Source organism: Narcine bancroftii, chromosome 2, assembly GCF_036971445.1.
Source record: "Narcine bancroftii isolate sNarBan1 chromosome 2, sNarBan1.hap1, whole genome shotgun sequence".
Taxonomy (NCBI): domain Eukaryota; kingdom Metazoa; phylum Chordata; class Chondrichthyes; order Torpediniformes; family Narcinidae; genus Narcine; species Narcine bancroftii.
This window is the reverse complement of record NC_091470.1, coordinates 159,619,036-159,643,203: the sequence shown is the minus strand read 5'-3', so window position 1 is coordinate 159,643,203 and position 24,168 is coordinate 159,619,036. Positions and strand designations below refer to the sequence as shown.

The following is a 24,168-nucleotide window of genomic DNA, read 5'->3' as shown; positions in this document are numbered from 1 at the left end:
GAATCGAGGAAGGGCAAACAGGTAAGTGGTAATAGGCGGATGCAGGTGGGAAGCTAAAAGAGAAAGAAGCTGAGAGTTGACAGGGGAGAGGGCAGAGGGCAAAGAAGGGTAACTCTCTGATAGGAGAAGGAATGTGAGGGCCAGAGAGCTGGAGGGAGACGGAGGGTTGAGGAAAAGAAAAGCGATGTGAGTGAGTGGGCTTAATGAAAATTGGAGAAGTCTATATTGATGCTGACTGGAATAGAAGATGTTGCTCCTCCAAACTGTGTGTGTCTTAGATTTGGTAGAGCGTGAGGCCATGGACTGTCAATGGGATGTGGGCCTGAAGTGATTGGCCACTGAGAGATCCTTGCTGATTCAGCAAAGAGAGCAAAGGTGCTCAATGAATAAAGGGGATTGGATCAGGGGAGTAGAGGGGTGATTAGGAGTAGGGAGAGTAGAGAAGGGGAAGGAGAGATGGAAGATGAAGAGGGCAATGGGATCCAGCAACCACGATTCTGGCCTGGGATAGGCCCAGGGTGGGCTGGAAACTGGCAATGGAGTGAGTGACGATGCTGGTCACGGAGTGGTCAGGGCCAAGGCAGTTTTTCTACCTGTAATACAGCCACTGAAGACACCAGACATTTAGCATTTTCAAATATAATCTCATAATCCCTTGTTGACATATCTGCAGGTGGCAATGTGTTTTAAATCCTAACACAACTCTCTTTCCTCCAAGACACTGCTTGCTTCACAGTATCCCAGAGCAGGTTTTTGTTCATGTACTCTCTTATCACAGAAATTTACAACCATTTAGGTTAAATCCACTTTCCAGCTCCATATGCCTGCAGATTAAGTTTGTTCAGGTGCTTATCAGCAAACGTTTTAAATTTTATGATAGTGTCTTGTTGAACCACTCCTTCAGACAGTGTGTGTATAGAAACTTTTGTCTTCAACGCCCCATTAACCCTGCCTCTACTCAGTTTAAATCAATACCTCTATTTACTCAACTCTCTGCTAGAATCGTTCTGTTTGATTCAGTGATGGCTCTCATAATTGTAAACCCCTCTGTCTCCTTTGTTTCAAAGGACACAGCTCCAGCTGAGACAATCTGTTCCTGTCATTAAAAGGTTCCACCCCTGGCAATAGCTTTGTAAATTTCCTCTGTACTGTCTCTGAAACTAGAATATCAGTCCTGTGGTGTCAAGGCGTGCCTGAGCCAATACAGCAAGTCACTTGTGTGGCTTCGTAACCAAGTTATCAAATCCATGATCTTTAGTGAAGTTAAATATATTAGATTTTCTATATTTTTCAGAGACTGCCATTTATAATGATTTCCTTAACCACTTTACAAAATAAATAAATAAATTGCAAGGAAAAAGTCAAAATAAAGCCATGTCTGTGGTTCATTGTATATTCAGATATCTGATGGCAGAGGGGTAGGAGCTCTCCTTATGCTGATGAGCGCTTGACTTCAGGCTCCTTTTCCCTGATGGTAACAGAATGAAGAGGACATGGCCTGGGTGGTGGTGGGGGTCCTTGAGGATAGAGATTGCTTTCGTAAGACACCGGCCCTTGTAGGTGTCCTCGATTGAGTCAGGACTGGTGCCTGTTATGTCGCAGGCCAAGTTAACAACCCTCAAGTTTTTTTTTTGTCCTGAGTTTTGCCACCTCCATACCAGACGGTGATGCAACCAGCCAGAACACTGTACACCTGTAGAAATTTTCCAGTCTTCGGTGACACCGTGATTTCCTTGACATGGAGGCTCCATGCCAGATCGTTGGAGATGTCGACACCCAGGAATTTTAAGTTCTTGACTTTCTCCACTGCTGACCCCGAGATGACTGGTTCGTGTTCTCCTGATTTCCACAATCATCTCGGTTAAGTTAACATTGAGTCCCAGGTTGCTGTTGTGACACCACTCAACGAGCCAATCTATCTCCCTCCTGTACGCTTCCTCATTTGGGACTAAGCATCTTTCTACGGCCTTCAAATTTCTTCCTCATAATCAACTGCGGTGTCAGCTTTGAAATCAGCTGAAAACTTCCTTGCATTTAAGTTAAGTCGGGTTTAATGTCATCTGACTGCACCACGAAACAATGTTCTCTGGTCTGAGCTGTGAAACCTGCAGCCACATCACTTGCAATGTGCAGGGCATGTATTCATATCGAGAAATAAATATTATTAGATGGTTAGTGCAGGATTCTCACTGCCTGTGTAGTGCACATGCACACCGACCCTCCATATGTATTGTGTATGCCTACATGCAGAGACACCACTAGATATAACACAGGCACATAATACATATGCAGACAAGTATTTTATCTAGAATACCAGCTTCTGCAAATGAGTCTCGGATGGTTAGTGTGAGCAGTTCCTTTGGTTGTTCAGGTTCTCAAACCTCCACAGCACCTCTGTATCTCATGCTCAGAACGCGTGGAGGTGCTTTGATCAAGACATCCGTTCCAATCACTCCCATTGACTTGAATGAAAGAGATGGATCACACGCCACAGACCCAGGCATTCATTGCCTTCTCGCAACCTGGCAGGCGTCCAGGGTCAAAGTCTGCCTGCTGGCGCGTGGGGGCTCGAGGTCCAGCGTGGAGGTGAGGCTCAGCGTCGGGGGGCGCGGCCCGGGCGCGGTGGTTAGGACGGGGCGGGACTTGCCGTCAGCGGGCGGAGTTGATTGGCGGGGATAAGGAAAGGGTGTGATGATGGCCACTCAGCAGGCGTTTGACGGGGCGGGGCGTGTCCCGCGCGAGATGGGATTGTAGGCGGGGATGAGGAAAGGGGGCGTGGCTGAAACCCACCAGGCAGGCGGAGGTGATTGGCGGGCGAGGTTACGGGGGGGCGGGGCGTCCCGTCCGGCGGCGAGCGGCAGTCCGGCGCGGGCGGGCAGGCAGCGCGAGCGTGATCACCGCGATGGCCACGGACGAACTGGCTTCGAAGCTCCAGCGGCGGCTGGACATCGAGGACGAGCCGGCGCACGAGCCGAGGGCGGCGGCCACGGAGGAGGAGAAGCCGCCGACCGCCGCGGCGGACAATGAACTGTCGGCCAAGCTGGCGCGCCGCGGGGAGCTGAACGAAGGGTCGGCGGAGCCGCAGCAGCGGAGCCTCCGAGTCTTCAACCCGTACACCGAGTTCAAGGAGTTCTCCCGCAAGCAGATCCGTGACTTGGAGAGCATATTCCGCCGGTGAGTGAGGGGCGACCCTCAGGGGCGGGTCAGGGTCAGGGGGAAACGCTCGAGCACACGAGGGAGGCGCCACGCGGCGTGCGCTGCCGCCCCGACCCGGAGCTACAGGCGCCCGGATCCGGACCCCCCTCGACCCGCAGCCCCGCGGAGGCAATCGGCTGACCCGGGTAAGGGTCCTGGGGATGCCGCCTGCTCCAAGGTAACATGCGGTCGTTGGGAAAGCCCCCTCCTCTCAGTAACTGGTCTGAAGAACCTCTCCGGCCTTAAATATCCCGACATTGGCGGGATTTAATTCCAGGTGGACTGAATTAATGATCATATCTGTAAAACAAGGACCCAATACTAGGAACCTCTCACCCCACCCTTGGGACAGTAAACAACCTCCTCGGGAACTTCACGCTCCAGGGTGCCTGCATTTCAACACAATAATTCTTGCCCTAAATGCTGCACCTGCGCTCGATATTAAGGATTGGGGCTGGACATGTATTTGTGTTCATTCCCGTGTTAGTAAATCATTCATTATACAAGTTTGCCTTGGTCAAAATCTTTACAAGATCTTTAGAATCCCATCAACCGATCGAGTAAATTTTGGCGATCTCTGTTTGAACACTTGCCCTGCTGTTGGGTTTGGTGACCTCTGCTGGGTCCAACATGCTCTCTCCCCCCCCCCCCCCCCGAAATTAATTCTGGGGGTATAACAAAAAGGAATTTCCTTTTGACAGACACTTCTGTTGGGGAAGATAACGAATATCTTGCCATACAGTAGGTACATGTAGTTCGATAATGTAACAGTAATTTGCCATCCAAGGAGCAGAGTATCCAAATTATCCAAAAAAAAGAGTATTTGTCACTGAGATTACCATCTGCAAACTCGTCTCAGGTAGACCATCCCACTTTATCTCTCCATTTGTGCTAAAAACATTTTGAATTTTACATTGAACTAACAGTGGTCCTCAAGTGCTGTTACCACTGGTGATGCCATGAAAGAAGAGAATGTAAGATCAGCCTTGATCTAGTGGTAATGCACTTGCCTGTAAACTAGAAGGTTGCGGTCTGAGGTTCAGGAAGGCGGACAATTCAGTACAGTGCTGGGGAATACCACACCAGTAGATAAGAAATTAAACCAAATTTCCCTTTGTCTTATTCATGTGGATGTTAAAGATGTTTAGTGAAATGTTTGCCTGTAGTCAAGTCCTTAATTATAAGGGAATAAATGTAGAGATGTTATGGTGGTGAATCTGCTGCATGTCTGTTAGATTTGATGTTGAGTATTGGAAGGGTGCATTTCATGGATTAAATTAAACTCAGGAAGAAGCAGTCTTTCAACTGTGGAAATTTTTTGGTAGTGTTGATTGTGAAACATTAATAAAAGGCACTTTTATTGAGTTTCTCTGCCTTCATGTCACTGACCCTACCTTCATAAATGCTTGCAATTGGCTCCAAGATGCCAACTCCGATCCTTCCAGGGGTAGTCCCAGTGGTGGAGTGGAATACTCTACCTCGCTTCATAAATGTACTGCTGCTGCAAGCAGCAGGTTGGGGGGGGGGGGGCTGATAATGTCGCAGTCAGCCCGGGACCCAAGACCTAGTCAAATCAAATTTGGTGCCGATTACTGAAGAAACAATGTTTAGTTTCGGTTATGTACATGGTTAATATTTCAGGAGGGAGTATGGTGAAAGAGTCCTACAGAATTTACCTGCATGTTTGCATGGGATTGAAACAGCCGGAGGGGCAGTGCTGGGCAGAAGAATGATCCATGGCTTTCTTCATTACCGATAATTCCACATGCAGCTGGAACTGCGTGGGGAATTATGCGTAACAAAGACGGCTATTGCTTGCTGCATATTTATGCTGTTATGTTGATGGGCAGCGTCACAGCAATAGTCGCCCACCCACATAGGCTCTGGCGGACACTACGAGGCTTCAGTCTTCATAAAAGCGACTCAAAAGCAGCCTTTTAGGGCTCCTCTATAAAAAGGTAAGTTCAGATTTGTCTCCGCGGGTGGAGCTGGCCTAGAAGTGGATGCCTGGCCTAAAACAGCCAAAGGTGGGGTTGACGTAGCGGTTAGAGCAATGCCTTTACAGTGCCGCGATCGGGTCCGGACCAGGGTTTGAATCCTGTGCTGTCTGTAAGTATGTTCTCCCTGTGTTTTTCCCAAGGGGCTCTGATTTCCTCCCACTGTTAATTAATGGCCTGTTAATTAAAAATTAAAAATTTAAAAAAAATTAAAGATGCAGATTGAGCTAAAGCAATCAGGCTGTGAAATGAAGGTCACTGGAAGTTATCTTCTGCCCTCTGCTATTAACTATGGCAGTTAACTTTAAGATTGTTCATCTTGCAAAACTGTGGTTTTGATCTATCTAGGCTACTGCAGAATGTAGTGACAACTTTAGACATGTTTGCATACATGCATTGACCTGCTCTCTGGGAGTTCTTTTTTATGCAGCTTCAAATGCGTTGTCTGATATTGGAAAGGGCCCCAGACTCGGCTGCAGTGAGGGAAAGTAGGTGGGTTTCAAATTCTATACTGACATTGATATTCTGGTCTTACCAATAATTAAATCCATTCACAACCATTTCTGGAAGCTGAAAAGAATGTCATTGAGGAAATGGGTGGGTTTCTGAGAGCGAGATGCTATGGAGTCCAGAAATCAAATCAGAAAGGATTGGATGTGCTGTGGAGAGATGGGGGTTGAGGTGGTGTGGTGGGAGCTGATGTTCCAGAGCGAGTGGAGAAGATATGCAATGGGTTTGCCCGTGATATTTGAGGGTTATAAAGATTCACTTTAACTTCATAACATGCTGCAACAGAATTTCTGTTGATTCTGAGGTTGGCTTCAATCTATTCTTCAACAATAATATGTACACCATTATTTTATATTATATTTTTATATGTGTATGTGGTTATAATGTGCTGCATTTGTGAGAAATTTATGTATGTACACCATGGTGTAGAGAAACTGTTTCATTGGGTTGTATATGTACAGTCCGATAATAATAAACTTGAAGAAAAAGAAAATCTAGATCATTGTGGATGATTCAACTTCAGTTTCTTTGCTTATTGGTCATGGATAAAGCAACATAAAGGTCACCCCAGTCGTAATGTTGAAATAAAGACAGAAATACTCAGTGGGTCTGACAGTGTTTGTGGAATAAGAAACAGCTGACACTTCAGCTTGATAGAGATTTGATTAACCCTTAAGGGTCACAAAGAGTTGCACATCAAAAGAGGGCTTCTTCAGCTCATGCTGTCCATGCACCAAGTACTTATCTATGACCAATCCCATTCAATGGCACTTGATTCGCATGGCTTTGTGTTGGCCATTTAAGTGTTCATCTGGATACTTATTGTGAGAGTCTTTGGGCACTTTCAGGTAGACCAAACACTCGTTTGTAAAGGTAGAGGTTCTTTGCCCTTACGGCTAAAGATGTACCTTCCTGAATGCGCTGGGCCAGCTCTGAGGTGCAGATTCCAACCCTTCTTAGGGAAGGATAATTGGTGGAGCGCTGCACTCCACCGCCTGACCTGAATGTACAGCCACTGCAAGTGGCTGGTTAGGGGCGGGCTGATGATGTCGTCAGCTCGCGACCCAATTCCCCACTCATCACAGTCCCTCCAAGGCAGGGACGGGGCAGCAGGAGCTGTCAGTGGGGACCATCGAGGCAGCGGGGGGCGGCCGGCGGGCTGCTCTCTGCGGCTCAAAACACGGCAGAGCAATGGCCATTTTCCCTACCCATAATCCCCCTTGCAGCTGGAACTGTTCTGGGAACCACAGAGTGGTTCCAGCTGCGTGGGGGATCTTGGGTAGGGAAGTCTGCTGTTCTCTGCTGTGAATTTATAATGGGAGATGGTACGATGCCATTCGCCCCACCTCCATTTACTCTGGAGGGCACAACAAAGTGCCTCTGAATATGAATGGGATGCTGGAGCAGCCTTTTAGGACTGCTGTCTGAAAGGCAAGTTCTTAGTTTTCCATCCACTCTTGTAGCCGGCCTCAAGGCAGAGGCCTGACATGAAATGGTCTTTTGCCTCCACCACCCTCTCAGACAAACTCAGATCATCTGGGTGAAAATATTCTTCTTCATTTCTATTCTAAGCATCCTACTTCTCATCTTAAACCAATGCCTTTTAATTATGGATACAGGTACCTCTGCCACGAGAAAGAGCTTACTGTTCTGTTCTCTATGCCCCACGTACCTTTTTGTCCACCTCCTTCAGGACCTCCCTCAACCCTCTCTGCTCAGAGAAGATAATCCCAGCCTAACCAGTCTCTTCTAACTGAGACATTCTATCCCAGGCAATACCTGATGGATCTCCACTGCATTGTCTCTAAAGCAATCATTTCCTTTCTGTACAGGGATGACCAAAACTGCTGCCAGAATTCCACATATGGCCTTAGTGGTTGGTGTAGCGGTTAGTGCAACACCTTTGCAGTGCCAGCAATCGGGACCGTATAGGGGTTTGAATCCTGCGCTGTCTGTAAGGAGTTTGTCCATTCTCTCCATGTTTTCTCCCGGGGCTCCGGTTTCCTCCCATCGTTCAAAAAAAGAACAGGGGATTGTAGGTTAATGGGGTGTAAATTAGGCAGCACGGACTTGTGGGCCTGTTACTTGCTGTATGTCTAAATTAAATTAAATTATATTAGCAGTTCAGCTCCTGCAGTTTTGTCGTTCAGAGGTAACATTTCTGCAGGTTTTGCTTGGGAGGAACGTAATCATAGCTTTACATACCACAGAGGGATTCTGTGCAGTCACTACTAATTCAGTTCTCTGAATAGAGATTTACATATTGAAGAAATACATATGTCTGTTTAGCTTCACATGAGCCACGTTCCTCCCTTCCTCATCTCATTCTATCATTGTCTCCTTCATTTCTTTCTCTCTAATGTAGTATCTTGTTGCTCTCGATGTATACTGTATATACTCATAAAAGTTGAATTTTGGAGTCTATTTTTTAATATTAAATTTATGGGGTCGACTGTTTCATGGATACGATTTTTGAGGGGATGAAATTCACACTAGAATCCAAATTGCTGGGCCAGATTGATCTCTAAACGAATAAAGACACAATAAATTAAAGTAATAATGCAAAAGTCTGCACATCAAAACACACGTCCTGCCACAGGGAGGTCAGGACTGAGGTTAAGTTTCTGTGTCGTCAGAGGTGTCAGGACAACTGGGGCTGAGGTGCCGAGTCCATTTTGGAGGTGAGAAACTAGGGTTGACATTCGCATGAGATGTATGGAAAATTCCAGATTTTTTTGGCCAAAAATAAGGAGTCAACTTTTGCATGAGTATACACGGTGCTTGCTCAATGTAGTAACTGATCATGAGTTCCATATTTCTCAGCACTCTTGTTGCAGAAGTTCCTTCTAATTTCCTGTTGACACTGGGTGCTAATTTAAATTTCTGCCCTTTGTTCTGGTCACACCTACAGATGAAGTTACCTTACTTGAACAAATAGATTCATAAGTTTAGAGATCTCTCTTTGGTCACCTCTGGATTTTTTCTAAAGATTTTTTTTGGAGTGTTTATTCACTAAGTACCTAATGAATTCACAGACTGGAAGAGCTGGCAGAGTGAGCAGATTCTGTACTGAGCTCCTGTTAAGACATTGCCTCAACCTGTGTGTTCATGCAGTCACACGATTGGCATTTGCTGCCAAACTGTAAACCGGGGATAGCTTAAACTGCATCGGGATTTACATCTGCTGCGACTGAAATCATTCAGTATTCCGTATGAAAGGACTGGAAATCTTAAACCCCCAGATTAACCCAGTCCAACTTTGGAGGAAGTGGACTTGAATCGGATAAGTGTTTGTTCTCTGAATGAACCACCCCCTCTCCAGGGTGACAAGTGAACTAAACTAAACACAAGTGAACTAAACTCTGAGACTGGTACTGTATTACTCATTGACAGTTTAGTGTAGACAGTTTGCAGTGGCTTGAATTTTTTTTTCTCTTTGAATGTTTGCAGGCAATTGACTCTTTGAACTGCAGACTTCTCTAAAAATATTTGTTCTCTGCCAGCTTAATTTTAATAGTATTGGTCCCCATGGGAATTGTGCAATTCCCTATCCACTTTAATGCCTAGGAATGAAATGTTCAACTGTGTCTGACCTGGCGTCTGCATGTGTAAACTTTGGGTAAGGGAAGGGAGCCAGATACAATGCTAAAATATTACCACCTCCCCACGCCCTCTGTAATGATCACCACAGGACTTCTCAGTCCAGAGGCATGCTGTACAAAACAGAAATTGTCATTCCCTAACTATACAGCCTCTGTGGTCTGACAAATTGTGCACTTGCATTTCTTCATTGTGACACAGAAGCCCCTTTTCCACTGGCACCCCAATTAATTGGCTGAGCAGTATCCCGGGATAAGAAGTTCTTCGTGCCATTTCCACTGGGCCACCCTTAACTGGGACACAACTCATCCCAGGGGATCAGAACGTTCTACCTTCAAATGGAAACAGATGACTCTCCGCTGTCCCTTTTCCACTGGATTTATCAGCACATTGGTGTCAGGATATGAGTAGGTTTGATATGTCATTTAACCTGGCATGCTGACAGTTTTATTTTTCCACTGGTCCCTGTCCCAGTTAATTCCTGGGACAAGGTGCCAATGGATAAGGGGCTGAGGGGAGGCAGTAATAATATATAATGAAATGATTGTAGAAATTATCCCACTCAGTTAAAGCCAGCTCGTGTTGGCAAACCTTTGCAGGATAATGACTCCGTTCTGGGCGAGGGAGTACATCCACCTACAGAGCCACTGGCGCCTGGCATGCTAGATGACTTTTCCTCTCCAGCTCAATGATATGATTAGGACCCTTCTAGTAACTGGTTAAATATTAGCAAGTAAGTTGTTAGGTATTGGCATATTTTTAAATAGCTATTGATCTCCCTGGGAGTGTGGACCTGCAGAAATTAGTAGAATTGATGCATCATTATCTTCACTGTCTCTTTCAGAATGTTTTGCTTTCCTTTATCATGTTAATGTAGCCTCCCTTTCTCCAGAGCTGCAGCTGGTAGAGTTGCTTCTTTAGAGCTCCAAAACCATGAGTTCAATCCTAACCTTCAGTGCTTTGTATGTTATCCCTGTGACCATGTGGTTTCCTCCCGTATCCCAATGAGATGAAGTTTATTTCACTATATGGCCATTGTAAATTACCCCCTTTGTACAGGGCCTGGTATGATATCGGGTAAGTTTATGAGAATATGGGAGGAATAAAATGGGAGCTTCGTGTTTGACACAAACTCAGTGTACCAAAGGATGTCCTTCTGTGAAATTGAGCTCTATGGCTGCAACAGTGGCCTCAAATGCTTCATTGGGTAGTACCTACACTGTGAATGGTAGGGATCTGGGGAGTGTCACAGAGCAGAGGGATGTAGCACCTTGAAAGTGGCCTCACAGATAGATAGGGTGGTCAAAAAGGCTTTTGGCTAATTGGCCCTCATCAATCAGAATATTAACTATAGAAGTTCAGAAGTCATGTAGCAGTTGTATAAGACTTTGATTTATTACCATTGTAATTTTTAAAACTTCCATAAGGTCACCCCTCAACCTCCAATGTTTCAGTGAGAATAAACCCAACCTATCCAATCATTCCTTATAACTACATCTCTCTCGTGAGACAGAGCATAAGAGACCTGTTTTGTGGTGACCAGAACGGTATGTAATACTCCCTCTGGTGTACACAGCTGAGGTTGCTATACTACATCAATTTATCCATATTTTTTGAAGGGATAAAATATACTCACTACCTCATTCATGTTGAGAACAGAGTGATTGCATAGATTGTGTGTGAGTGCCAGGTATAGAGTCCAACAGCTCTCTTCCCATGTAACGGCCAAGAGTCCAACACCTCTTCCCATGTAATGGCCAAGAGCTCTTGGTGTCGTGTGCTGTTCTTTCTTCCACCTTAGCGTTGGTCAGTCATGTTGCTTTTGAGTTTGGATAGCACATTGTGGCAGTGGTTGGTTACTGCCAGTGAATCTCCCGCTAAGGTGTGTGGGCATGTGCCAAGAAGTGGCAATGAGTCGTTTTAGGACATGGAATGGCTAGTCAGAAAAAAGGGGGAAGTAGAACCCAGAAGCAGTGGATCCTTAGTAGAGGAGCACAGGATGCTGACTGGGATGAGGCATTACCCAGATGGTGTATGTGCCTCCAGTAAGACTCGGAGTTGTTCAACTCAAAGGGGAGACTACTGCCGGCACAAGCTGCGCTTCAAGTCCAGAGCCTCTTGAACAGTTGACTGAACTCGCTGGCAAAGAGCTGATCATCTCAGATCTTACCCTCTTCCCAACCAAAGTTCATACCTTTGTGTAGAGATTCTGAGCTTGCATTTTCCTTCAAGTGATAGCATCATAATGCAGTCTGGAATTTCTGGCACGTGTCACTACTGCATTTACTGAGGTTTATTTCTTTATGCCTGCACTTGTATCGGCGGGATATATAAATGTTTGCCAGTGAATTATGGGAAACATAACCAGTGTGGTTATGGGAAGGACGCATTATCCATTCAATGACATCCTTCAGATTTTTGTTCAGTGCAAATGGCAGTGAGATTGGTTGTAATGTTTCGGGGGTGAGCTTGTTCTGAACAATGAGATTTGGGGGAGGTTGAAGTCCTTTCATTCGCGTCTTCTCCTCACTAAATCTGCTTATTTCCATCTCAAACACTGTGGTACTCTGTCCCCAAGCCTCACTCTTTCTCCCCCCACACCCCCTAACATCCCTAAACATTGAAAGGGAAACTTTCAGTCGTTGAAATTTTACCTCACACATCGCAGCAGACTTCACCAGCTTACTGTATGAGTAGGAGAGCATATGATCTGTAAGGGAGCTGTGCAGTAAGAGTCTGTTTCACTGACCAACCACTGACCACAGTCCAAAGTTTGAGAGGAGATGCAGGGTCTTGATCATGCATTGGCTCTGGCCACTCAGCATTCAGCCAATAGCATCACTGTGGTAGGCATCCCAGAATTGGGACCTTTCTTGATAAAGAGCAACAATGATATTCTGTTTAATTAGGGGCTCCCAATATGGACCAGAGCATTTGTTTGTTTGACTGAGAGGGGGAGCTCAGTCATTTTTTGGTCCTCAATCTAGGAATTGTTACTTTGGTCTGAACTCCACATTTACCAATCCTGAGTTACAACGAAAGAAATGGTCTCAATTCAGACAGCCTCCTAACAGGTTACAGGCTGACATGCCCAGGCAGAAGGAGTTGTTGCTTGAGCCTTTGTGGTGGTAGACCATATAGTGCATGTAATCCACAGACAATTCAGGGAAGGAGTAGGATGGAGAATTAAAGTGACCAGCATCAAGAAACATGGTCGCTTCTGTGGCTGAATGCAGCTGTTCGGCAAAGCAGTCAGCCAATCTTTATTTGGCCTCTTCAACATGGAGAAGACCAAGTTCTGAGCATTGAGTGTAACAAAAGTGATTGCAGCATCACATGAGAGGGCTGTTCTGATGTCCAGATGACAGACGGAGCAATTGGAGAGGTGTTGAATCCAGTCTGATGAAGGGTCTGACCAGAGGCTGCCTGACACACTGAGTGTTTCTAATGTTTTCTTTCTGACATGACTGCCCGTCTCCCTTTCTGCTCTATTCCCTCTTCACACCCCCAACTCTCTCCCAGTGATGGTCCAGTTCCTCCCTCCCTCCACTGTTACAGCCATTTCACCTGAGGAGTCCGGTCATAATCTTGTTGCAGGTAGCAAGGTCCACATTGACGGAGTGTGGGGAGAGAAGTACTTGCGAACCTTGTCCACGACCTGTCTGGTCATCCTGAGAAGCTGCTGACCATTGGCTGGGTCTCAAGGATGCCCTCGCACCCATTCCTGATATCATGAGAACAGCTGAGAGGGTGGAAATCTGGCTTCTGGCTTCTGGCTGGTGGTTTCCTCTCCTTTCAAGCTCCAGTTCTCCTCATTCCCTCACATTCCTCTTTGTCTGCTACCATTCCTCCCTTCTCCAACTTTCTTGCTCCTTTCTGCCTCCTCATTTTCCTCTCTACTTTGCCCTTATTTTTCCTTGCTATCTCTTCCCCCTGACTCCACCCCTGCAATTTGTCTGTCTCAGACCAATTTACCTCCCTATCCCTGCTGAGAGAGCTTGGTTGTAATCTGCCCTTCATTGCCTCCTGACGGAGAAGTCTGACTTACTTCTTTTCATTTTGCTCCTTTGGTATTTGTAAAATTTCAAACTTAAAAAAAAAATTTGAAGTTCAACACAGCCAAGTTTGCTCAGACCTGCACTTTGTACAAACTGCATTAAAGGGCAATATTTTGTGACCGTTTCTTGTTTGTTTTGCAGTAGAATGGAGATTAGCTGTGGTGTGTCTGTGCAGTGAGCAGAATTATATTTTGGCATGTACATAGAATGATGGGGTGTAAGCAGTCAGGGGACTGCTGAGGGAAGGTTCCTGTGCAACGCCACACCCAAATTAGTATACAGTGTGCAAGAAGGTACAGCCCTGAGGCATCGCTTTGTACTAAGTACAAAAGAAAATTATTGCTTGTAAATCGTGTACACATTTTTCATGGGAATGTGTGCAAACATTTGTGTGTCTTCAGGGTTTATGGAGGGAGAGTGTTAAATCGATCTCTAACAAATCTGCCGATGGCTTGATGGGCCCAGCTGGCTTGATGGGCCCAGCTGGCTTGATGGGCCCAGCTGGCTTGATGGGCCCAGCTGGCTTGATGGGCCCAGCTGGCTTGATGGGCCCAGCTGGCTTGATGGGCCCAGCTGGCTTGATGGGCCCAGCTGGCTTGATGGGCCCAGCTGGCTTGATGGGCCCAGCTGGCTTGATGGGCCCAGCTGGCTTGATGGGCCCAGCTGGCTTGATGGGCCCAGCTGGCTTGATGGGCCCAGCTGGCTTGATGGGCCCAGCTGGCTTGATGGGCCCAGGTGGCTTGATGGGCCCAGGTGGCTTGATGGGCCCAGGTGGCTTGATGGGCCCAGGTGGCTTGATGGGCCCAGGTGGCTTGATGGGCCCAGGTGGCTTGATGGGCCCAGGTGGCTTGATGGGCCCAGGTGGCTTGATGGGCCCAGGTGGCTTGATGGGCCCAGGTGGGATGTTTGAAGCACAAAAGTCTGCATGAAGATGCTGTGATTGTAGTAAAAACACACAAATGCTGGAGGATCTCAGCCGGTTTTTTCAGCGTCTATAGGAAACAAAGGTATCTTGCCAACATTTTGGGTCGGAGCCCTTCTTCAAGGAATAAGCAGGATGAGCCAGAAGCAGGAAACCTCAACGTCTCCGGATTGAGACAGTGCTGGCTGGGGGAGGAATCCAGACCAACAAAAGGTATTCATTGGATGTGATAAGGGACGAGGTAAGAATTGATCATGTTTGTGGGAAAGATAGAAAAAGGCAACAGGGGGGTTTAACGAAAGACAGAGAAGTCTATATTAATGCCATCCGATTTGAGGTTGCCCAGTCAGATGGCCTGTTTGCTTGCTGCAACCTTGAAAATATATATATAATATGTGTGTTTGTATGCGCGTGTGTGGAGAGAGTTAATACATACATTATGTATTCTTCTTTTCTCTCTTTGGCTTGGCTTCCCGGACGAAGATTTATGGAGGGGTAATATTAAGTGTAGTTAAAAACGCGAAGCTCGAGAACAAGGTACATAACTAACGATTCTGGTTTGAGCCCATAATCAAGGTACCTTGCTGGTCTTTGCCTCGTAAAGGACACTGTTTGACCTCTGAGCTTCTCCAGCATTGTGGTTTTTACTTCAACCATGGTGTCCGCAGACCTTGTTTTACTACCCATATGCATTAAGTGTGTCAGCTCTTGCACATGTACTGACACTTCTAGAGTAAAGATTTTCCTGCAGCTGAGTAACAAAGACCAGGGCGTCACATGATCTCCCAACAGCTGAGCTGGGAGAGCCCACTCTCTTGCCTGGCTGGTGGCCTCCACATGGACGCCTAGAGTAGCACTGGCTGTGTGAGCCAGATATTTAAGGAAGTGACAGCAGGTGGCAGAGCAGTAGGTATCATGCCTCATGAAGGGGGCTGAAGTGGCTGTGGATAAATGTAATTGTTGCACTCACTACCCATCTCTCAACCTGGCCTGCTTAAAGCTTTTTCATTTTAATAGAACCTTGGAATAGCTCAAAACAATAAGTCAATGTAGTAACTGTGAAACATGGCCACACTTGTAAGGACTGAAGCAGCCACTTGGTGCACACACACACACATATAATTTAAAATAAATGTATGTAAATGTTTTGGAATTAGGTACTCATTTACCGGATTCTGTTCATCAATTGCGCAGCCTGCAGGAAGAAGCTTTTCCTCAACCTGGAAGTCATGACTTTAATGCTCCTGTACTTCCTTCTTGATGAGAATTAGCCAAAAATGCTGTGTACTAGATGAATAATTCTTTGAGCTCTATTTAAGCAATACACCCAGTAAATATTGAAAATTGAGGAAAGGGAGTCTTTCCAGCATTTTGATGATTCTCTGTATTGAATTCCAATCTGATGCTTTGCAGTTCCATACAACACAATGGGACAGCCAGGCAGGACACTCTCAATCATGCTCCTGTAAAACGTCAAGATGGGGGCAGTCGCCTAGCCTTCCTCAACCTCCTCAGGAGCTGTAACTCCCCTAACAGGAAGACAGCATTTGACTGAGTGTGGCATTAGAGTCCTGAAGCCAACAGGCATCAGGGGAAATGATTCAGTCGTTGAAATTTTACCTCCCACATCGCAGCAGACTTCACCAGCCTACTGTCCAAGGGCTGGCCATCTTCATTCACCAGCAGTGCTGACTGCACCTCTCCCTCTCTTCCGTGTACTTCCTCTCCCATCCTGTGCCCACCTGCCAACTGTTTGTGACCTGATTTGTTCATGTGGCCACAGGTATGACGCTGGGAAGGACGGTTTCATCGACTTGATGGAGTTGAAACTGATGATGGAGAAGCTGGAGGCTCCTCAGACACATCTCGGGCTGAAGAACATGATCAAGGAGGTGGATGAGGACTTTGACGGAAAGCTCAGCTTCCGAGAGGTCAGGTATTCTGGTGTCTGGGGCTTTGGGCAGTTTGAGCGACAGGGAAATGTGCAAAAGGCAGATATGAATGACTGAACGTGTCCGCATACCCGGGGGAGTTGCAGTATTGCTGGCCAGTTAGTCTACCAGCCAGACCCTGGGATTGGTTTGGGTGTTTAAACAAACAGTTGGTATTGGAGTAGTTGGTGTCACTCGTCTTGGGATGGTTGTTTTAATTGGTGTGTGGCATCCTTGGATTGGTTGGTGCTCTGTTTACCAGTCCTAGTTACCGAGAAGATGTGCGTATAGTGTTCTGGTCCCCAGCTACTAGATTAATGTTCAAGTTCATTATTATACAATTGTAAAGTACAACTGGATGAAACTGTGTTCTTCGGCCTGTAGTGTGCAAACCTGTATGTAGACATTGAAGACATTTATAAGAAACTTGCAGTACATGTACAAAAATAACTAAATATTGTTAAATAGTAGTCTTAGAGTAATTTGTATGAACTGTTCTTCAGACATTCAGAGGAAAAAGCTGTTTATCAGCCTAGTGGTGCTGGTTCTGATACTCTTGAATCTCTTTCCCGATGTGGGTAGCTGGAAGATGCTATGTGGTAGGGGTCCTTTATGATCTTGCAAGTCCAATCATGGTCATTGATGGAGGGGAGGGAGACCCCAGCAATCCTCTGCTGTTTTTATGGTCCTGTGGATTGACCTCCGATCCAATGCTCCACACCAATCGTACCAAACAGTGAAGCAACCAGGCAAGACGCTCTCTATAGAGCTTCCGTAGAAAGTCAACAGATTAGGTGGTCAGATCTGTCCTAGCTTTTGTTGTTGGATTCATTGGTCTAAGGATTACCTTGTTAGTCAGTTTCCATTTCAGTCTTGACTACTGGTTTAGATGTTGTGTGCTACAACCAAAAGTAGCTAATGTTTTGTAAAGACATAAAGAATGAATTGGAGATGGGAAGACTGGATTCAAGAAAGGTGGGTTAACAGAATGTTTCCCATAATTGTGGATGTATCTCAGAGGGCAGAACGGTGAACGTAGTGCTGTCACAGAGCCAGCGACCCAAATTCAGCACTGTCTGTATGTTCTAACCATGTCTGTGTGGGTTTCCTCCCACTGTTCAAAACATACCGGGGTTTGTAGGTCTGAAACAAATCAGAAATCCTCATTTATCCAAAACTTTTTCGGAGCAGAACTGACCGGGGACTTTGGGCTGCCGGCAGGAGCAGGGGGGCCTCGGTGGTGGCCAGAGTTTTTTTTTGTTAGAATGAAACATTATTTTAATACTTGGAAGTCATTTGCTACTGGGGTGTTTTTAAAAAATGACCAGTTCTCCAAAAGACCATTTATCTGACATTTCGTATAATTCCCATTCCTTCTGTTGACCAGTAGTAGTCCTGAGCCAATCTGAAGGAGTGGGAGGTGGTGAAGATACTTCAACATAACTAACTCACTATGAACGTCTGGAACAGCTAATTCAATAAACTGGATTTGCACTGTCCCTTAAGTTTTGAAAGCTTTCAGATCGTGGTTTGATGGGACATTGTCGTGGTATAGAGCAACCCTTCATGCCTCCCTCCTGAACCCCACCACCCATTCTGTTTGTTTTTGTGCACAAACCACCAAACAGTTGGCAAAAAGGATCGGCTGGGTTTGCTACACTCACATGGGTCTTGACAGGAGCTCCCAGGAGACCCTTGGCTGCATATTCGGCAAATCAGGGAAAATAAACTGATGATCTTCCAGCAGTTTTGGACGTCTGACTCTGTGTGTGTTCCCAGGAACAGCCCATAAATCTGAGTCCTCTATTACACTGCTGCTGGGGCTGAACGGTGACCAGGATCCTTGCATCCTGATCCACATACTCTTAGCGAATCTGAAAAGAGGACTGTCTCCTCTCCATCACAGTCATCTTGGGGATGACGTGCATTGTGAGTGATATTCTGGTTGTACAGGAAGGATCTGACTGGGATGGCTTCTCTTAACCAAAACCTTTTGGTCTTGCAGTACATGGAGATATGGGTGAGGGAATGCTGCTGACTGGACCTTTCCAGGCTGTAGGGGTACGTGGTGAGGAATGACATTGTGGGGAAGGATTAGCGTCTAAAGGCCTTGAGTTATGAGCCATTGTGGGGTTGAGACTGAAAGGGAAGTCCTTCAAAAACATTCAACAGGGAGGAGGAATGACAAAGTGCCACAGTGGTGGCAAAGCTTCTAAATAAAAGTGAATGTAATCATGTACAATGATGGAAATTTGTGGATACAACACAAAGGGTGTAGTGATTTTGAACAGTTTTGTGTTTGTAAATAATTTATTGTGAATAAAATATTATTGATTAAATAATCAAAATAAGGAAAAATAAATTTGCATTTTGGCCAGTACATGGGGAACTGCCTTTGGAATATGGCAAGAAGTGACTGAGGTCTGTTGCAAGTTATCTTTGACTGGAGCAGGTCAGAAAATCGAGAATCTGTGGAAGCTGATGAAGGGTCTGGACTCTAGGCTGCGATCGCCCTCTGCTGATAGCTTTAAATACTGCAACCCACTTGTACCAATTTTTATTGATTTCAAATGCCAACACATAAGTTTCTCTGTAATTTGAATTAAACACATGAAAACCAACTTATAACTTTGACATTGAACCACTTTGATTTGAGACCATTGGTTCAAAAGATGTTCCATCACTCTCTTTACTGGGAGACAGTAGGTTGTAATTATGTAAGATGGTTAAGATCTCATTGAGATCTCCAGAGGTGCACACAAATGCTCCTCTTGTGGTCTGCGTTACTGTCATTTTGCTTTGTATCTTTTTCACACTTTCTCTCATTGCCTTTCAGTTCCTACTAATTTTCCGTAAGGCGGCCGCGGGAGACTTGGCCGAAGACAGTGGTTTGCACGTTCTTGCCCAGTTGTCCGAAATTGATGTTTCAACAGAGGGAGTAAAAGGGGCAAAAACCTTCTTTGAAGCCAAAGTAAGGATCACTTGCAATTTGAATTTCTGCATGGATTATTGATGTGTTCTGCCTGTCATTTTATGAATCTTATAGTACCTAAAGTATAGAATCCAAGGGGTATGCTAATGTTACATACCAGGCAACAATCCTTCCTTCTCAACCTATCAAGGTCTTTTTCTAAGCCTCTCTTCTTCATGTTTCTCAATGCTTTTTTTTTTGCCTCAAACACTTTAACAGGTAACATGTTCCACGCTTAGAACATTACAGCACAGTGCAGGCCCTTCAGCCCACGACATGCTGACCTATATAAACCTTCTCAATAATTTAAGCCTTCCCTAGATCACATCCAGAACCCTTTATTTTTCTTGCATCCATGAGTCATTTAAATGCCTCTCGTGTACCTGTCTTCACCACTCAATGCATTCCCGGCACCCTGTGTAAAGAAATAAATTGCCTGTGTCTCCCCTAAAACTTCCTCCCCTCAAACAGATGTCCTCTGGTATTTATTAAAATCCATATACACCATAACAGCTCTAGGGGTTGTTGACTACATCAATTTCTGGAGTCACTTCCTCGAAAGTCTCAGGCATGAGCTTCCTCGCGCATCAATTATAAGCACTTTCTAAATAAGGAGGTTTTTCCTGGATAATTTCCCATAAATGATCTGTAATGAAGAATTTAAATTATCAAGCTTCTCCTGGATGTAGTATCTTTGGACTATGTATTGCTAGTTTTGAAAATACTTGACTCAGTTAGAATTCTGTACTTCATTGCAGGTCTTTAGGTAAGCTATTAAAGTTCCCTCTTCAGCAAACAATTTGCAGGTAAAGAAAAGAATGGCTTATATATGTACTAACACTGCTCTCCTCAGTGGTCTGTTTCTTAGTTATTCTATACATATCTCATTGCCAATAACGAGAGGCCATGGTTTTCATCGGACCCAATTTTTCTGGGTTGCCTACATCTCCCCAGCCCTTGGTACCTCTGTCCGATCTAGTGCTACTGTATCAGGGAACATTTTGCGGAGCTGTGCACTTTGTAAGCCAGATGTTGATAAAGGCTAAGAGTTGTGTGTGAAGCAAAAGCTAGTTTCAATGGATTTTGTGCAACACATTACATGTCGATTTGCTCTTTTATTTCCTCTGATGGTTTAGGTCTGTACCAGTCATTCTTTGGTCCATAACTAATGTTATCTGTCCAATTGTGCCACCAATGTTCAACAATAGCAGTTTACATCTGGGCTTTATTGTGTTAACTCTACAGCTCCAGGTCATCAGTGATGCAAACAAATTTGAGCAAGAGATCAAGGAGGAGCAAGAGGAAAAGAAGAAACAGGCAGAGGAAAAGAAACAGAAGAGAGCCAACTTCAAGGAACTGCAGTCAGCTTTCAAGTAAAGCCAGCCTTCTGCTACACTGCTTCCCACCTGGGTGCTGCTGATCTGAGGACCTGGCTTCCAATCCTAGCGAGGGCCCAGGTGATAGACGTTCTTCTGTTTTAAAGAATGGGTGGGTGGGGGTGGGATACAACTGAGATAACGCTGACCCACCATGTATTGGTGGAACTGCCCTTTTTCATTGATAGGCATGTTCTCACTCAGACTGTCTCTTGTGACCACAGAAGCCTTTGGTATACAAGCAGGGTAGATGAGAGAGGAGATGATTGATTTTGTTCAAACCAATCCTGACCAAATGCATTTTGTTTTTTAAATATATTTAATTATTTGAAGATCTTGTTCCATTGCTTTATTCCTGGTTAATGACTCTCAAAGCAAAGTTCTTATTACTGCAAGGAACTTGAGGGGGATGGAGCTCCTGGTGTCATTTCTAAAGGGATGTTGACCTCATTGTGGTAGGTTGTCTGGACAAAGCAAAATCAAGAAAGTAGCCAGACAGACTTGTGCCCTCCACAAACTGAAGAACCATCTAAAGTGGAGGGGGGAGAGAGAGTGTCCCAGTCTTTTCTGATGGTGGCCATTGTAAAGGGAGAAACCGTGGCCTGAACTCTGCCTCCCAGTTAGCACATTACTCCTTTACCAAAGTGGCCATAATTTTAAGGATTTAATTGGGCACCTCAAAATAAATTGGTAGGTACCGAAAGAGTGTAATATGTAAGTAATTACTATCATTCAGCTGCTTGGAAACTTTTTTTGAAAAGAGTTTATTTTAAACAATTCACTTACAGATCTACAATTGAAACAGCATAAAAGTTTCTCCCTCATACAAGGTGGGGAATTGCTTTCCTGCTGTGTTTTTGCAAGTACACTCACTTTTCACTGTCCAGTCGATGATCATTGTGATATGTTTTCCACAAGCTCCTTCAGGTGCTTATTTCCAATGTGAATCTCTTAATGGCACCTCTGGTACCATTTCCGGTTCAAACCTGACGTGACATTTTCTTGCTCTCAACCTCAGTTGGAGCAAGCACTGTAAATTGTTCATACCAACACTTATTTTTTAAATTGCTCACATTTAATTATTAGAAATTAGTAGCATATTTTACATGTTAAATTATGTACATTCACTGTGGAGTGAATGTAAAACATTGGAAAGATTGATTATATTATACTTGGGTTTTTAAGAGTGTGTGAGGGCTGATTCACTTTTGTCCTCGCGTGGGAGCTGACCTGCACAAGATGGAGGGTCTGAAAGACCCGATTGATAGTACTTTGTTCAGTCTCCTGACTGGGAAAGAAACCCCAAAGGAGCTTAAAAAAGCAAGCCTTGTGTCCTGTAGTTATTCCAGAGTCCCTGGAAATGGATTGGAAGTAGTTGTTAGTAATCATTCTTTAATATGAAAGGATTACCAATGTACATCTCCCCAAACATAGGAGAGGAAGGTCTCCCTGCTGTTGTTTTGAGTTAGGACATGCCCCCCAAACATATTACAGAAGCTGTGATAGTCGGGTCAGCTTGTAATCTAATTCATGTCTTCCTTCAAGCAATAGGGACATTGCAATCCTTCTGTGACCCTCAGTTTGGGGCAATCCTATGCTTTTTAGAGAAGTGAACACAAGTTGAACCCTCTCTCTCTTCCTACTGACCTCCTTCCCAACCATCTTCCTTCTATCTGTAAGCAGGATTCTGCTACTACACAGGTCCAATGAGGCAGATGGAACAAAATCCTGAAATTGTTTAAAAATACAATAGAAGTGCCTTTTTTTTGTTGTGGAAAGAGTTCATAATTGTCTCAAAGATTAAACACAAAATTGCCTCACTAACCAAGAAATGAAGTTGCAATATTCCAGTCCCCTCCAGCCTGGAATTTAGAATCCTAAGCACCCAAATGAATGGAATATCCATGAAATAATTCTTTACTGTGTAAACACCCCTGAGCTAACAGAGGTTGTAAAGGGGTGAGATCAGGCTACCCCAGTGGTGAACAGCTCAGGAAGCTGTTATGCTTTTTACCAGAGAGGAAAATGTTCTGTATTACAGATCCTGGGAATCTGAGGCAAAAATTATGGACCTCTGTACTTGGTTCAAACGTTTGCAATAGAATGATACTGTAATAACATTTGGGTGTAACCCTTTGCCAGAAAAGGTACTTTCTGGCCATCTAGTCTCTACAACTCTGATCTTAGACCAGGGAAATATTTGGTTTGTCCCCTGGTCTACAATTGGCTGACCTCTCTCGTATTGTTGGTTAGAGTACCACTGGCTGGGAGTCGAGTAACATTCAGGGCTCTTGCTCTGAACATTAACCAACAGCCTTTTGGGACCCAACTCCATGGTTCAGCTGAGTGGTGGAAGAAGGACCTGTTATGACCCCTAGCTAGCATGAACTCATGGTCATAACTCCCATCTCTGTGGGGCTTGAACAATTGGGACAGGTTTATACCCCACGGTGTGGTATTTAAAGAGCTTTACATTCCATTGCATGGCTAATTTTGGGGCTAAATGAATTTTTTCCTATCTGTTGATTGTGTCAAATATTTGTGCCTGTGATGTCTGTTCTCGTTTTAAAAGGTACTGACTTAGCTCTGGGCCCACTGTTGCTGTCATTCTGCTTTAATTTCTCTGCTGGAATCAGAGGTGTGGAATTGGTTTAGCTTTCACTGCATCTGAAACATGATGGGTTGTGCTTGTCATGTCTGCTGTATCTACGTTTCCCATACTCAACCTTAGTACTGGGATAAAAAATAGAAAATGATGGATGGAATCTGCAGCATCATTCCTGTGATGTGGAAGGTGGGGATGAACTTGGTAAAAGTAGAGAACTGTCACTCACTTAAATGGCTTCAGCACCAATGACTCTGCATGAATGTTACAGAATGTTGATGCCAATGTCTGGTATATTTGTGTATACTGAAAAATTACCTATTTTCTATAATCTGTAAAGTTGTCCTCTACAGTTTCTGTTGAGGAAAAAAATGTGGGAAAGAAACTATTTTTGATTTTCTTACAAAAATAAATCTAATTATAATAAATGGATCTTAAATTTTGATGTCTTTTTTCACTCTTTGGCAATCATGAAGGGAACAGTGAGGTGATGTCACTTTCCACGGTCAGCAGAGGGGTGTATTTTAAAGTGCAATTTATAGTCATATTAACCAACTGGCCTGAAGGTGCTGTTTGAACAGTTTTCCATCTCTCTCACACCCCAAAATTGGTACCTTTGTTGCCAGTTATCTGTCCCCAAACCATCCTTCATCACTGCCACCGAACAAATGCGACTATTAACCTTTCTAACTCTCCAAGCTGTCCAACATCCTCCTTTCCTGAATGTGCAATAGATATCAAAGTTGACAACCACCACAGCATCAAATCCTTCCAGATTAAGTACAATGTGCTGAATGAAACATCTACCCATTATTACCAGGCAAGTCTTACCTCCTTGGGTTCATGCTTTCATAGAGGAGGATTCATTCTACACCATCTCCAACCTGTTCTCATTCAGCATTTTATAATCAATGAAGCTTGTGGGAAGTTCAGTGCTCAACCAAAGTTCACGACAAGTCCAGAGAATGTGACCCTTGTGAACTCTTACTCGATTGTCTGGGAG

The 24,168-nt window shown here is 44.7% G+C and overlaps 1 protein-coding gene across 1 annotated transcript; it reads left to right on the top strand.

The window, feature by feature from the left end:
• Positions 1-2,820: 2,820 nt before the first annotated feature.
• On the top strand, positions 2,821-23,597 carry efhd2 (EF-hand domain family, member D2). Its single transcript, XM_069918940.1, has 4 exons — positions 2,821-3,174; positions 16,066-16,213; positions 19,050-19,184; positions 20,430-23,597. The coding sequence occupies exons 1-4, from the start codon at positions 2,903-2,905 to the stop codon at positions 20,559-20,561; spliced, it is 687 nt and encodes a 228-aa protein (XP_069775041.1). The 5' UTR covers positions 2,821-2,902; the 3' UTR covers positions 20,562-23,597.
• Positions 23,598-24,168: the final 571 nt, after the last annotated feature.